This window comes from Haliotis cracherodii, unplaced genomic scaffold (genome assembly GCF_022045235.1).
Source record: "Haliotis cracherodii isolate W230 unplaced genomic scaffold, xgHalCrac1.p SCAF_3, whole genome shotgun sequence".
In the NCBI taxonomy this organism is placed as follows: Eukaryota; Metazoa; Mollusca; class Gastropoda; order Lepetellida; family Haliotidae; genus Haliotis; species Haliotis cracherodii.
The window spans coordinates 55,411,245-55,425,892 of record NW_027266286.1 but is presented as its reverse complement, the minus strand read 5'-3'; the positions used below and the strand labels follow the sequence as shown (position 1 = coordinate 55,425,892).

The following is a 14,648-nucleotide window of genomic DNA, read 5'->3' as shown; positions in this document are numbered from 1 at the left end:
ATGTTATGGCTTACATATAATTTCTCTATAAGTTTGCATAATGACCTTGAGTTGTGTCAGTCTTATTTGGCCAGTAGGAATGGCTAGTGAATTCTGGCTTAGTATCCACTGCAATACCAATAGCATCATAATGTTAAAGTTCTATCTTTAACTGAGACAAAATTATCCATATTGCACCTGTCAGTTGGGAGTTATTGGGTTGTCACATCTCTGGTAATTTATAGGTAGGATGGCCAGTGAGGTTGGTCGTCTTAGGACTGTATCGTTTTTTGCTGACACCCTCCTCAATTGTATTCATGGCCTCTCCACCCCTCCGAATACATGTCACATATTTCATTGCCCCCCAATAATAAATGACCAGCCCCTAAATAATGTTCCAATTAAAAAAAATAAAAAATGAAACAAAAATAGAACCATGTCATTTTCTCATGTCCCCCCCCCCTCACTCTTTTGCTGTTATTTACCCCCACCCCTAATAAATGATCAGTCCCTAAGTTGCCATTATGACCACCCAATCCCCACGTTAGTGCCAAACTTTGCTTCCAGAACCCAGGGACTTTGCCTACAGTGTTAAGTTGTCACTGACCATGTCTCCCATGATGAAGGGTCTCTGGACACTCTGGAGGAGCTTGTCAAACAGCTTGGGTTGGTTCTGTAGCAGCACCTCACACGTCTCACCGTAGCCTCCCTGGACATACCATACTTGTCAGTACAACGCAATGAATGAGGTGCACAAGTAATTATGCTTCTTTAGCAGTGTTTCCGTGTGTGCTAAAAACACGGCCACAGAAAAATACTGAAAACCTCTGAAATGCAAATATTCGAAAAAAAAAATATCTTTTACGATCTGTGGGAGTTGTGGAGTATTTGATACCTGGAAATGTTAACATTTGAAACCTCTGTCACTCTGAGTCTGACACCTACCTCCACACTGAGGTCAAGGGGAGTCTTCCCCCTTTCTTCCTCCACAAACTTAGCATTTCTCTTCATCAAGATGGAGGCTGCTTCATGCTGACCATGACTAGAAGTATACAGGAAACACATCGCAAACAGTCAAGCAACCCTTCGAAACATCATTCTTATCCAGCTTTATAAACCACGAAAAACGATGAAGAACGAAGTGCAACTTGATGACATTGTATATTGGAGGATGTTATTTTTGAGAGGGAAGTGACTGGTGAGTTGTTCTCCATAGATTTAGCTGGGCAACGAAGATAAACGCAGTGTACCGTTCAGACGCATACAAAAGTGGTAGAAATATGACAATCGGTATTTGGAGAAAAGGTAGCAGATAATCGACATGAGAATTGAGAGAATATGCGGTTAATACCAAACTTAACCCACCTGTTCGTAAAATGGACTCGGCCAACATTGCCAACATTGCCCCCCCCCACCCCCCACCCCCCAAATATTAATTGACAGTGCCCCAATTTGCAACACAAGTTGTGTCCCCTTGTAATATAAGGATCTTCTCACTGTGTGTTTGTGTCTTAACTTCACCAGACAATGAGTCTTGCTTTGTCAACACCAAACCAGGACTCATAAGTTTTACCAAGTTGGTAAACTTCCACATCGTGTGTCTCTTCAGCCTCCCACACCAAGTCGACATGCTGTGATATAACTGAAATACTGTTCAAACCATCATTATATCCAGCAAACACACTCATTCACAACACATCTGTCTACATGTGTCCTAACCTGCAAGCAAAGTGGAGAGGTGTCCATTTGTTGTGGTTGACCTTGTTGATGTCAGACCCATGGTCCAGCAGGCACTGCAGAGTCTGAGGAAGACAAAGTGTCAGAAAGACATGAAGTGGGAAACCCAAAAGAAAATTAAGTCATGCAGTATTTATTTTCTACACCCCTGGTCTTAGGCGTGTTCAAACGAACACTTAAACCACTAGGCTGCCCCACCACCCCCATTCTCTTTGTAAAATCTATGGTGTTTTCTGAAAAGAAATTTACTGCAACTATCCTTTGAAAGTCGTGGTAACCGTAACTTTGCATCTGGCATCCTATTATTGTACATAAAATTATTTAAAATTGCCTACCGACAATGAATGAATAATAACTACTATTCCTGCTATTTTAGAAATGCTGTGATGCGGCCAGCAAATCGTCTATTTAAATCAGAGGGGGCTTACTGTAATTTGATAACCTATGACTGACGAATCTGAATTGAGTAATCTCTAAAGTCCTGGTACTAGAAAAGTGACTGAACTACTGATTGCAAGTGTCCATGTCCTGACGGCAATACATAAGTGGGACGATGAAAACATACATGGTTGACAATGCTACAACACATACAAAAGTTCACCACGATTCAGAGATGTTAAACTGTTGTCTATCAGGATGAAGTAGAGCTACACATTCCCGCCAAATCAACATTGTCTGAGAGCTGCTTAGATTTCATCTATACCACCTGGGTCGGAAAACATGAAGATTATCCTCACCAGGAACAAATATGACATTTGTGCAACAAATGCTGGGTTGTGGTCCACTGGTGCCAGCACTCATGACAACAATGACAGAACCAAACTCAAATCCAGGTGGCAACAAACTCATTTCAGGAAACGAAACATGTAATCTGCTAACCTCACATTTTGTGTGATGGATCTGAATAGTTTCAGCATGCACAGTGGTAGGTTTAACAACAAATTTGTTTGTAGCCAGCAGGGCCTGCCCCTTTCAAAAGTTGCTGGTCCTTCTCCGAACAGGCCTACAACTACCGTATTCGACGTAATAAGTGCCCAGGGCGCTCTCAAAATTAGAAATAGGGGGCCCTTATTAGAATATTATTTTGGTGAAAAATAAACAGAGTTGAAAGATTAATTTCATGGTTTATGCTTACAGCCTGAAATGTTTATGTACGACAGATATATTTTTCTAGAACTTAATTGTCCATAACTAATTATAAGGGTGCATATAACACACAAGTGTTATTGTACGCGAATAAATAAGTCTTGGGAACATTGATCAATCCGAAGGGGTGCTAATTGGGATTGTTCACTAGCCAATATATTAGCAAACACCACTGTGGGCACTTATTAGAGAGGAGGGCTTATTACGTCGAATACGGTAAATGGTGGAGATCGCTCTGAAAATTTTAGAACTCCTTACCTCTAAAACGTTTGATCCTACACACTGAGATTATATCTTGGCTTCCATTCGCCTCATTTCGTAGTGATTTATGAGCCAATAGAAATGTTGTTGGACACAACATTACAGAATAGCAGTTAGTTGTCAATCTACAGAGGTGATCAAATAAAAAAAATTAAACATACACAGATAAGGGGTGAAATTGTGACTAGCCAGACGGGCCATCTACTTTAACTTTCGGATAGCCCTTTGTAATTTTAACTGGCCACAGGCCAATGGGCCAGCAGTTGAATCGACCACTGCGTACATATTGCAACATTACCATGAACTCATTAATTAAAAACTTTCCATGGCTCTACGTCAAATCGGAATTGAAATAGGGGCATGGCCACATGCAAAGAATGTGGCTCAGAGAACAACAGCTGTTACACCTCTATTAAGAATCTTGCAATCCCATTGGTTAATCTGTTCCACATGACGAAACAATACATTTCAATGTAGACCCCCCAAATCATGTAACTGACACTGACCTCGAATATTGACTCGTCACATGATCAGTATTGACCTGTCATGTGATGAATATTGACTCGTCTGATAGAAAACAAGATGGCCTACCAACATTTTTACGGTTCGCAGCTAAGTTACTGTGATGAAACAGATGATGTTTAAATACTCCATAAACTTTAAAATGAATTTCTGAGTAACAAAGAGGAAGGTTACTCTTGGAGAGGTCAATATGCGAGAAAAAAAAAAGGAATTCGGCGTTATGACCTGCGGCCTCATTCTGGTCAGACCAATTCAGGGGTCGGGTCCTTTGGGCCTTCTTTTCGCATATTGACCTCATCAAGAGTAATTATTTATATAATAGTTTGTCCCTTAACTTGTTTCAAGAAGTCACATAAAATCAGTTTACTTGTTGAAATACTCACAGATTTGTGACCATTCTGACAGGCTACATGTAGTGCAGTTTGTCCCTGAGAGTCCTGCAATGGAATAACACAAATACTGTAAATCATGAAATTAATGCGTCTCCAAAAGAATGCGACTGCTGGCCCCATGTCAATAATGCGACTCAATATGAATGCGACACCCCCTCCTCTCAAGCATCAGTGGATTTATATCTAAAGAAAATGTCCTCTGTCAGGTTTACAGGAGAGTCCTCACCCTCATCCAACCTTACATTAATCCAATCACACACCAAATAGCACCGCTCATTAGCACTGATTAGAGTACCTCTGCTACAACAATACATGCGCGCTGGCTCGTGTCCTCCTTTGACGCAGTCGCAAGAACAAAGACACCGTGTTGCGTGGGTGGCGTCTGTCTGGACTTGCACTAATGCAGGTGTGATCAGTGATGACCTAAGTGTGTAGAACTCTTGTCTTGCCCCCAGCAGTGACAATTCACAGGATGTAATTAGTGTTTGGATAGCATTGTATATATATACTTGTTACAAGTGCTGCTCAATAAACAGTGATGTTGAATACATAGTTGTTTGATTTCAGCGTTGGTATTTCTGCTATCCAAAATGTCTTATTGTTGATATAAATGTGATGTTTAATAATGCAAACAAAGACCACTTGCATTTTTCGCATTTAGTTCACGCTCCATTAATTTCAAGATTTACAGAAATAATAATCATCTACCTGCTCTACTGTCATAGGTTCACACCAGCAGGGGTTACCTCCGTTATACCACAGCTGTGTGTCACAGATATTGTCAAGCCTAGTCATGATAATTAAATATGATCTTTTGACACCATGGTTAACTCCTCAAGAGCAACCTTGACTCAAATGACTACTTGTATTGAATGAGTCCATAGATCAACCTTTCAACTAATACACTAGCAATCACAACTCAAATGCAACTTGGTTCCAGTGAGACCTTGTATCAAGATGGATCCTGGATCCTGTACAACCATGCATGGGTCCATTGATATCAATTATTGAACCATGACCATAGGATCATGACATACCCAAGTGACGCAAAATTCTACTCAACAAAAATGGCGAACTTTAGACGACCCACCAAAAGGTAATACCATGAGTCCTTAAGAGAATAGTTCCAGAAGGATCCACGAGGATACACAGCTGGACCATGGATCAAATGAGAACATCAACTTTTCAATGCAAGGGAGTTAACTGACTATAAAAGTCCAGTTTACACTCTTGCTGAACTAGGCTGGTATATGGAGTTATAGTTTGGCTGGCCTTATGAGTTTAGGCATAGTCCAATCAAAATTGTGAAACAGAATAAACATTCGGTTCGTTAACAACATGGCGACTGCCTTTTCATGCTTTTACTCAAGTTGCTCATGTGTTTTGCTGCACTTCTGCTGATCTTATAACAATAAAGATCTTGGTTATTGATCAGATCGTCTTGTCTGGGTGTCGCCATTCTGCAAGTGATATGAGAGGTGGAATCTGATTGGTTTATAGGAGGGACAGAGAAAGGACAAAACTCATAAGAGCCAATGGTGTCGCAACGATTGAGCTACAAAATTCCATCCTAGTTCGGATGGGTGGAAACTGCTCCCTTGCCTAGGGAAAATGGAGAACATAGCCTGGTGAGACCACATATTTATATTTCAGTCAAACTGACAACTGTGCCACATAATTATCAAAAATCGCTGTGTAAGCATGTAAGATGATTTAACACCACTCTATGTCCACCTCCTGTACATGCTGAAGTGGTACAAGCAGTCTCACCTCTATGTCCACCTCCTGTACATGCTGAAGTGGTACAAGCAGTCTCACCTCTATGTCCACCTCCTGTACATGCTGAAGCAGATCCTGCAGCAGCTCTGTCCGGCCGTTCACCGCCAGCCAGTGGATCTGAAGACACAACACCAGCATCAGCCATCACAGTCCATATCCAAGAGGAAATGTTGGAGTGATGTACATACTTCAGACACAATGAAAAGTGCTCGGTCCTTCATAACCATGGTACTCTGACTAACCAAGATCATATCAAGATAGAAAGTACTATGTGATATCTCATTTGCAACCCAATGAGAAATGACTGCTGGTCAGATGGACCAGTGGTTGATAGCATGAGCATGGAGTCCCAGCGGTACAAACTAACAGTTTCATTCCACTAGTCCTTATAATGATAGCATATAGCAAAACCTTTAAAAATGTCAAAATTCTACTAGTCCTTAGGATACCTTTACTATTGGGCAGTTTGGCAAGGACTATAGGACTAGTGCCAATTTCTAACCCTGGAGTCCAGGAAGACCTATTCTACCCTGGATCTTCACGGGTGAATCTCGTTGTATCTGTATGGGTACTTACTGCAGTCAGCCCTTCGTTGTTCCGAATATTGACATCAGATTTATTCTCCAGCAACTTGTTCAGACATTTCTTTTGTCTGGAAGAAAAGAAACACATCAGCACATTATTTCTCAGATTATCATAATCTTATTATTCTTGTATCCATACTGTTCAAATTGATGATAATCCATCATTCATGATGGTTGCTTTTGGTAAGTACATTCAATGTTTAACACTATATCTATGCCAAGTATACAGTCTATGTGTGGTCTTTAAGTTGTACTTTATTAGTGATAGTTGGGGATATTTCAGAAATAATCTCGCCATCAACTAGGCTTCAAGAAATAAGCTGGCCCTCTCAATAAATGCCAGCAAACATTAAATAGGCCAAGTAATCATGTCAATCATAAAATAGAAGTGGTGATCTCAAATATATGAAATCTTAGTCTCCATAATATGCCATCTCATCATCTTCACGAGGCAAGGGAGTAAACTGATTGTAAAAGTCCAGTTTCCACCCTTGCCGAAACAGACTCAAATTACTGGGCTTGAATGTAGCGCCACCAGTGGCTATTACAAGTTATGTCCCTTCTATGTCCCTCCTGTTGATCAATCAATCTCAAATCACCTGCATTTGCTTCGAACAAAATGCCAGTGCCCAGTCAAGACAATATGATCGATAATCAAGATCTATATTGTAATAGAACAGATTTTACTTCGCAAAGTGCATCAAATGACGTGAGCACCTTGATTAAAAACATGAAAGATTGGGAAAATATCTGTTGACGCTAAGTTGACGGTATGCATGCTTTGCAAATCCTGCAATTTACAGAAAATCTACAAGGCAGTTTATGAACCGGATGTCGATATTGTTACACGGTTTGATTGGACTATGAATAGACTCCAGTCCAGCCGAAACAAAACTCCATAATTCCAGCTTATTTCAGCAAGGATTGAAACTGGGCTTTTACAGTCACTTAACTTCCTTGCCTCAGGAAGATAGCATATTCATACAGTGTTTACTTTTCTCAGAAAGAATTGACAGACATTTGAAGACTATTTCTGATACAGATATGTCCAAAACCTGTTTCCTTGATCCTGTTTGCTACCTGAAGAAATATTATTATCGAACCATTGTAAAATTCCAGCAAATGTAATACAGAAGAACAATCGGCTACAACCAACTGTTAAAAAATCCCCGATTTATCTCCTATATAATATCATATAAAATTTACGTAAAAATGAAGTCTCTACAGTGAACTGATCTCTGATCACTGAAAAGCCCATCTATCACTAAATAGTGACGTGTATAGCGAACTGAGAAATCTCACTCAGTGTCAAGTGTCACTGACAATTGGGGTGTACGCAATCAGCAGCGAATCAACACAATGGCGGCGAATCAATACAATCAGCGGAAAATTATATGAATTTAATGTTATTAAATGAATGTTATAAATTGTTATCAATTGAATGATCACTGCTAATACAAATCTATGCTGCAATTACGTATATTGTGTTTTGTCTTATCCAAGATGGCGGACGTTTCCGAGCGAAAACGTGTATAATGAACAACGGATAAAACAAACTGATTTCTCTGGTCCCTTGTAGTTCGTTATATCCGTGTTCTACTGTATAAAATCTGAAGAAAGCAATCTAGTGGTAAATCAGGGGACACTTTTGCCCCAAACACAGACCAGAGTATGTGCTCCAAGGTGACCCGACCCCTAGGTAGGAGATGATGACAGTGAGGATGGTAATTACCCGTTTCTAGCTGCAAGATGCAGAGGCGTACAGCCGGACACATCCTGAAGATTCACCTTTGAGCCCTTCTTCAGCAGCAGGCACAAGCACTCATATGACCCACAACTGGAAGGAAATTAGATAACAAATAACACTGGCACATCTCCATTTCAAAGAGGTTGAAACATGGAATAAATGATGTTTTGCCTTACTCTATTTTTCAGCTTGTTATTTTACAACATGTATGTCTCAGCCACAGGAGGCAGTGTCAAGTAAACATTTGAAACAGCTTATCAGCATCAAGGCTTCAAAATGGTAGGTAGGAGTGATGGAATCACTCAGACCAGCATATCTTATTTCTGTATCTCACAAAAGCAGAGCTACAGATAAGCAGCGTACAGTAAACTACGGTTATAACGAACACGCTTATAACGAACTGGCGGATAAAACGAACTGGTTTTTAGGTCCCTGCCATTTCCTGTATATATGCTTATAATGAATTACGGTTATAATGAACTAGAATTTTTGGTCCCTTTGAGTTCGCTACCGTAGTTTACTGTATTTGCTTCAAATACCCCACAAAAATATTCAATACCCAATTACTTTCAATTAACATGCGTATAGAAATGCATGTATTAAATGAAAAACATCACGCGTAAATACCCCAAAAAGCTTTTTCAGCATGCGGAGGTAATTTCCGAAACACAATTACAAGCTAATTTACTTTCCGAGTCAAGCCTATATATTTAGAACAGTTATATACATCAAAAACATTATTATATTTTTTAAAAATCTTAAAATGTTCCCTAATTTTGGGAAAAACTCAATAGATTGATGAATAGATGAGTGAAAAAATATTGATTACCAAATAAAAAATTGTATTATTAACCCGATTAAAATAGAAATCCTAGAGTAAAAACTCAATTGCTCAAAATGTTATCTGGAGCTCTGAAAAGGAACTAAAATTACCAGTTCTCAAGTAGGAAATTAAGGCTGCACCATCATATTGCTGTCAATATTTTATACACCGTCATTTCTGAGCTCTATGGCACCTGCACACAAAAGGGAGTACCGTCAAAGGAGTATTTGTGTTCTGTGTTAGTGTTCTGTTCAAGAGACGGAAATTTCCAAATTAAGGTTGTGTAGAACTGAAGCCACTTTTCAGGCCCAAAGTTGCGACTAAAACAGTAGCCAATGCGACCTAAATATCAATTTGTTTACTGTCTCAAATTCAGAGGTAGCCAAATGACTACCTAGATAAATATCTTGTGGCGGCTAAATTCTCTTGCTAAACATCTGTAGACACAAAAATAAATAACACCTGGAAAAAACGTCTGTTAATAATTGTACTCGCAAATAATTCCTTCTAAAGTCGACAATTTACTCAAATATATAAATATTAATGTAATTAGATTTTATTTTAGTTGATAATGCTCATTTGATAAGCAAGGATATACCTATATAATCTGGTAAAATAAATTGCATCATTGTTCGAGTCACAAGTAACAAAAACCAAGTACAGTTTCCACTAATATGCAATTTCAAGACTAGTGCTATGACTTGTACATATTATAATAGTTAATTGATAAAAGATATTTTCAAATGCTTTTGGCTATCTTCAATATTGGCTTGACTTCTTGATTTTACCACTGGCTACCTGGAAAAAAATACTTGTAGCCATATTACTTGGTAAAAATTTAAACTTTGGACCTGATTAGTTATAAAAAGCCTACATCTGATCGGGCCCGTGAAGATCCGGGGTAGAATAGGGGACTATGCTTGTCGTAAGATGCGACTAATGGGATCGGGTCGTCAGGCTCTCTGACTTGGTTGATGCATATCATCGATCCCAATTGCATGGATCAATGCTCATGATGTCAATCACTGGATTTCTGGTCCAGACTCAATTACTTACAGACTGCCACCATATAGCTGGAATATTGCTGAGTGTGGTGTTAAACAACAAACAAACATCTGATAGGTTCAAGAACCCACTCATCCTTCATAAATAATGGTTTCTTGGTTCACCGGATGCGGCCTACAATGGAGGTATCGCCAGATCTTGACTCAGAGATGTATCTTATCAGAGTAAAAGATTGGATTTGCTATCAACTTACTTTGCAGCAACATGGAGCAATGTCCGCCTCGCTCGACCACATGCATAATTGACATCAAACTTGGAGCCAGAGAGCAAGTCAGTCACTGATCTGAAAGTAACATTTGAAAGAGCATGCCTGATAATTACAGCATTTGTCATGCATATATTAGCATAATAGTGATAATAGGTAACCATGGTAATATTTGGCTGGGAATCTGGGCCTGAATCTAGATCTTGAACTAAACTATCCATATATATTTTTGATGTTGAGGTAGTTCAGGTTTATTAATAAATTTCATATCTCTGCTGAGTGATGAAAGACTGATAGCACTATCCTGATATCCCAACTCTGCAGCAACAATGGATGCCATGATAACAGGACATGAGGATTATTACAGATGTGTATGAAAAACACATCAAAATAAAATATTCCTACTTTCTTGCCAGTTACAAATATTCATCTCAAGAAAACTGGTAAGTAAAGTTATTCACAGTCATAAAAACACAAATATTTTTCACAAATTCTTCACAAGATGAGATTTATAAATTTGGAATAAGTGATGGATGTAGCACACCATCTACACACTTGCCATTGTTGTCAACAAATCTACTACACGAGTGGCTGTCAGATACCACTTATTTTACAATTTGTTTCAAAACATATCTAACGAGCAAAAGCATGTTACATTCATATGAAGCCTGGTAATAATGATTACTGTTTGAGAAACCCTGGCTACCAAACAATGGCCCCATTGTATAAAACAATGTAGACATACTCCCGTTACATTTACACTGGGGCCTGTGAAGATCCGAGTAGAATAGGTCTTCAGCAACCCATGCTTGCCATAAAAGGCGACTATGCTTGTCGTAAAAGGCGCCTAACGGGATCAGTTGGTCAGGCTCGCTGACTTGGTTGATGCATGTCATCGTATCCCAATTGCGTGGATCGATTCTAATGATGTCAATCACTGGATTGTCTGTTCCAGACTCAATTATTTCTCAGACAACTGTCATATAGCTGGAATATTGCTGAATGCGGCGTTAAACAAAAAACAAAGGGGTTTCAGGTTACAGATGCTTTTCTTGACAGTTGACTCATGAAGAATACATGGTAACATTGTATCACCTGGATGTTAGTGAACCCCGACTTCCTGGACTCCACTGGCTCACTGATTTGTGTACCAGGCCTGATTATTAAGAGACCACCATCATATAGCTTGAATATTGCTGAGTGCGGTGTTAAACAACAACCCAACCAAAACAAAACATTTACATTGAGCTATATTGAAACATGCGCAGGTTAAAATTTGATGGAACCACAGTCCAGATAGACCCCATCGGCATGATCAGTGATAGTACAAGCAGGGATTCTATATATCTATAGATATTAAAAAATGATAAACATGGAATAGTTAAACAAAAGAACCTGTCAAGAATATGTTTCCAGGTATTTGTGCAAGAGAAAAGCATATTTGTCAAACTCATTGGTCAATGATGACTGATTTATCTACCGAAACAGTTTGCATGAATCACAGCAAAAAGACCACGTCAAATATCAATAACGTTAATTATTTGTCAATGGCCAAGAAATTTAAAAATACAATTTTTCCTGATAACCATGAATAATTAAATTTTCGTTGTGTTCATGGAAATTTCTGCATTCTGATTAGCTGATTTGGTCACGTGTTATTGCATTCATTTCCCAATGACTGTAAAAAAAATAGACACGCCCACCGCGGCGCACTACTTTTATTACTGCGGAATGTCGGGGAATCCCAATATTACAGTCGAGGGAATTCCCTTTCTGCTCACGTGTATCGTCATGCACAGGACATTTAGCACTTTCATGCATATTCATTGTCCAAACTACCCTTTGAAACCGAAGGCCGAGAATGAATGAAACAGCAAATGTGTTTTTTTCCCCATCGCCCCCGTTCAACTTTCATGTCTTCGGGTTTCATTTATAACTAGCATTTCTCCAACTGTGTTTTACCATAATCAGGGAAGTAATGTTTGAATCACGCAGTAAATGACCATGTTATTTGAAACAGCCACCTTCTCTCGGACATATTTCTTTCGGTTCGTTACAGTCGGACTGTTGCAGTTCTTTTCGCCTCTTGCCTTAATTGACAGGTCCAATGAACATTGTTTTAATCCCACTCTCCGTTGATTGGCTACTGACTGTGTAGGCGTGTCAAGTTATGTGCATAAATTAAACGATCACCTGATTCATGTCACGCCACTGTATGTCTTCCTACACCTGGAATGTTTATCAATGTCGTCATTTTTGTCTGTTTTGATATATGCATCTGTTTTGGGTTAAACTATTGTAGATAAAACATGTTTTACGTTGTCGAATTTGATTATAAGCATTGACTGTATATTTTTTTCGGTTCATTGAGGTATGAATCGAAAAACCGATGTGCAAACTGTATGAATCCGCGTAGCGGATTCTTACAAAAGTTTGCTACGCGGATTCATACAGTTTGCACATCGGTTTTTCGATTCATACCTCAATGAACCGAAAAAAATACACAGTCAATCCTTAATTACAAAACAGAGGAATGTGTTTACTGTTGATGAACATATAACAATGTAAAATAATATGGTACCTGTGCTGATTAGCAATCACCATTGGCATAATGGTGTAAAAGGCAGCTTTGTCATCTGAAAGAAAGAAAACGTGATAAAAGATCAATATTGCGAGGAGTATAGCTTCTGAGCAGTGACGATATGCAGATGGATTTCAACTGATTCTGTTTACCATGTTAACAGAAAAGGAAACTTACAGACAATGTTCTCGTTGTCAAAGAAGTTTGAAGTTTCGGTCTAGAGCCCTGTCTAATTCGAAGGAAATCCACACATTCTCACAGTTGCAAATGTCATTCTATGATGTTCTGTCCTCAACCCTTGTTGTGACAGTTTAATGTAAACCTTCATATCCACATTCACAATTATGTCAAATATTTAAGCTAGACTTTGGCTTCAGTCTTGTGGTTTAAGTTACAGATAGACTGTATATCTGTCACCATTACGATAATGTAGATACACCACAGTGAGTGAGTGAGTGAGTGAGTGAACGAGTTGGGTTTAATGACGCTTGTAACAGTATTCCAGCTATATTACGGCGTGTCAACTTATTGTGGGAGGAAAGCACCAAGTTAAGTGATACATGTCTCTCAGTGCCTTACCATTTTGGTGAAAGCCACGAACACAGACATTATGCGCCCAAACCTAGAAACATCATTGGGTGAACCGGGATTCAAACCCACAAACTTATAAACATATGAATCTGTTTGAACCTGGATTCGAACACACAATCATAGTTCTGGCGTGACCAAGGGACGCAACTCTGTACCTACTCAATTAGTAAAGCGTTTAATAGTATCGGTCAAAGACTATATTAGTAAATTAATGTTAATAAATTCTAACGATGAGTTAGTGCGACAGTAAACAAATTGACATTGGAGAGTTTCAACGCTTGAGTCAAAATGCACAAGACAAGGTAACACCAATTTCAACTGACCACAACTCAAATTAGAATCCATGTGTATACTTGGAATACCTGCAGGCAGTTCCGCTGTCCTTCCACGTTTTAAGGAAGCTGCCAAATGCTGAAGAAACTCCATTGTCGTCCTCTATATCTATTTCGCAAATTATGTTTCGTACTTCACGCCATGTTGTGTGGCATACTTCCTGTTTATGAATTAGCTCCCTTGTTTCTAAATATAGATTATACAGAGCTCTTTTTTCATTGGCAGTTATTCATAACTCGGTATTTGATTGGATAATGTCAGGTGCATTTCGACGACGTTGTCAACTGAAAAGAAACATGTATGAAAAGGTATATTATATGTTGCCTAACTTAGGTGTGTCTAGATATATGAGTATCCTACAAAAACGTTTCACTAGAAACCAGTCTCACGAGTTGCCTGTCGTTATATATAGATGTTATCGATCAAAATTTTATTAGGGGTGAGAATGCATGGTCATGGCTGGGGCTGCATCGTGTTAAATTGTGCCACCCCCTCAATTTTATGTCACATTGACCATGACGATATTGGATGTATTTATTTGTAGGTGGTGAATTATTAAAAATAGGTTTAAAATCTTTCTGTTATTTAATTAAGCTTAACATGGCATTCCGGTAACAAGTGAAACTCTCCTACACCGTGTCTGCAAACTATAGATCGAAATCTTGATATCAATAAATCATTTAATGATATCTAAAAATCGAATTATCACCGGATGAATGAGTAAGTATATAACACCGAAACGTGTTCCTCACAAAAAAGAAGTTGACATCCATAAATTCTCTTCCGGTGGAGCTAAAATTGTTTCTGTTTCTGTTAATCAATGGTTACTATATTTAGGGTCCATAGTTAATCCTACAAAAATGGATGAATGGCAAAAGCCCTTGTGGATGAAAGCCCACCCGG

At 38.8% G+C, this 14,648-nt stretch overlaps 1 protein-coding gene across 3 annotated transcripts in view; it reads right to left on the bottom strand.

Annotated features, from left to right (window-relative positions):
- Window positions 1-13,889, bottom strand: part of LOC139474111 (E3 ubiquitin-protein ligase HACE1-like) — a 39,780-nt gene extending 25,891 nt beyond the window's left edge. For all 3 annotated transcript variants that reach the window (XM_071256980.1, XM_071256982.1, XM_071256981.1), the window contains exons 1-10: window positions 13,775-13,889; window positions 12,822-12,876; window positions 10,229-10,318; window positions 8,133-8,237; window positions 6,393-6,468; window positions 5,856-5,933; window positions 4,029-4,082; window positions 1,699-1,781; window positions 925-1,021; window positions 587-688 (exon numbers count right to left, since the gene is read on the bottom strand). In XM_071256980.1, coding sequence (XP_071113081.1) covers window positions 587-688; window positions 925-1,021; window positions 1,699-1,781; window positions 4,029-4,082; window positions 5,856-5,933; window positions 6,393-6,468; window positions 8,133-8,237; window positions 10,229-10,318; window positions 12,822-12,876; window positions 13,775-13,838 — 804 coding nt within the window. In that variant the 5' untranslated portion in view covers window positions 13,839-13,889. The remainder of the gene's footprint in view (window positions 1-586; window positions 689-924; window positions 1,022-1,698; window positions 1,782-4,028; window positions 4,083-5,855; window positions 5,934-6,392; window positions 6,469-8,132; window positions 8,238-10,228; window positions 10,319-12,821; window positions 12,877-13,774) is intronic.
- Between the last annotated feature and the right edge of the window lie 759 nt (window positions 13,890-14,648).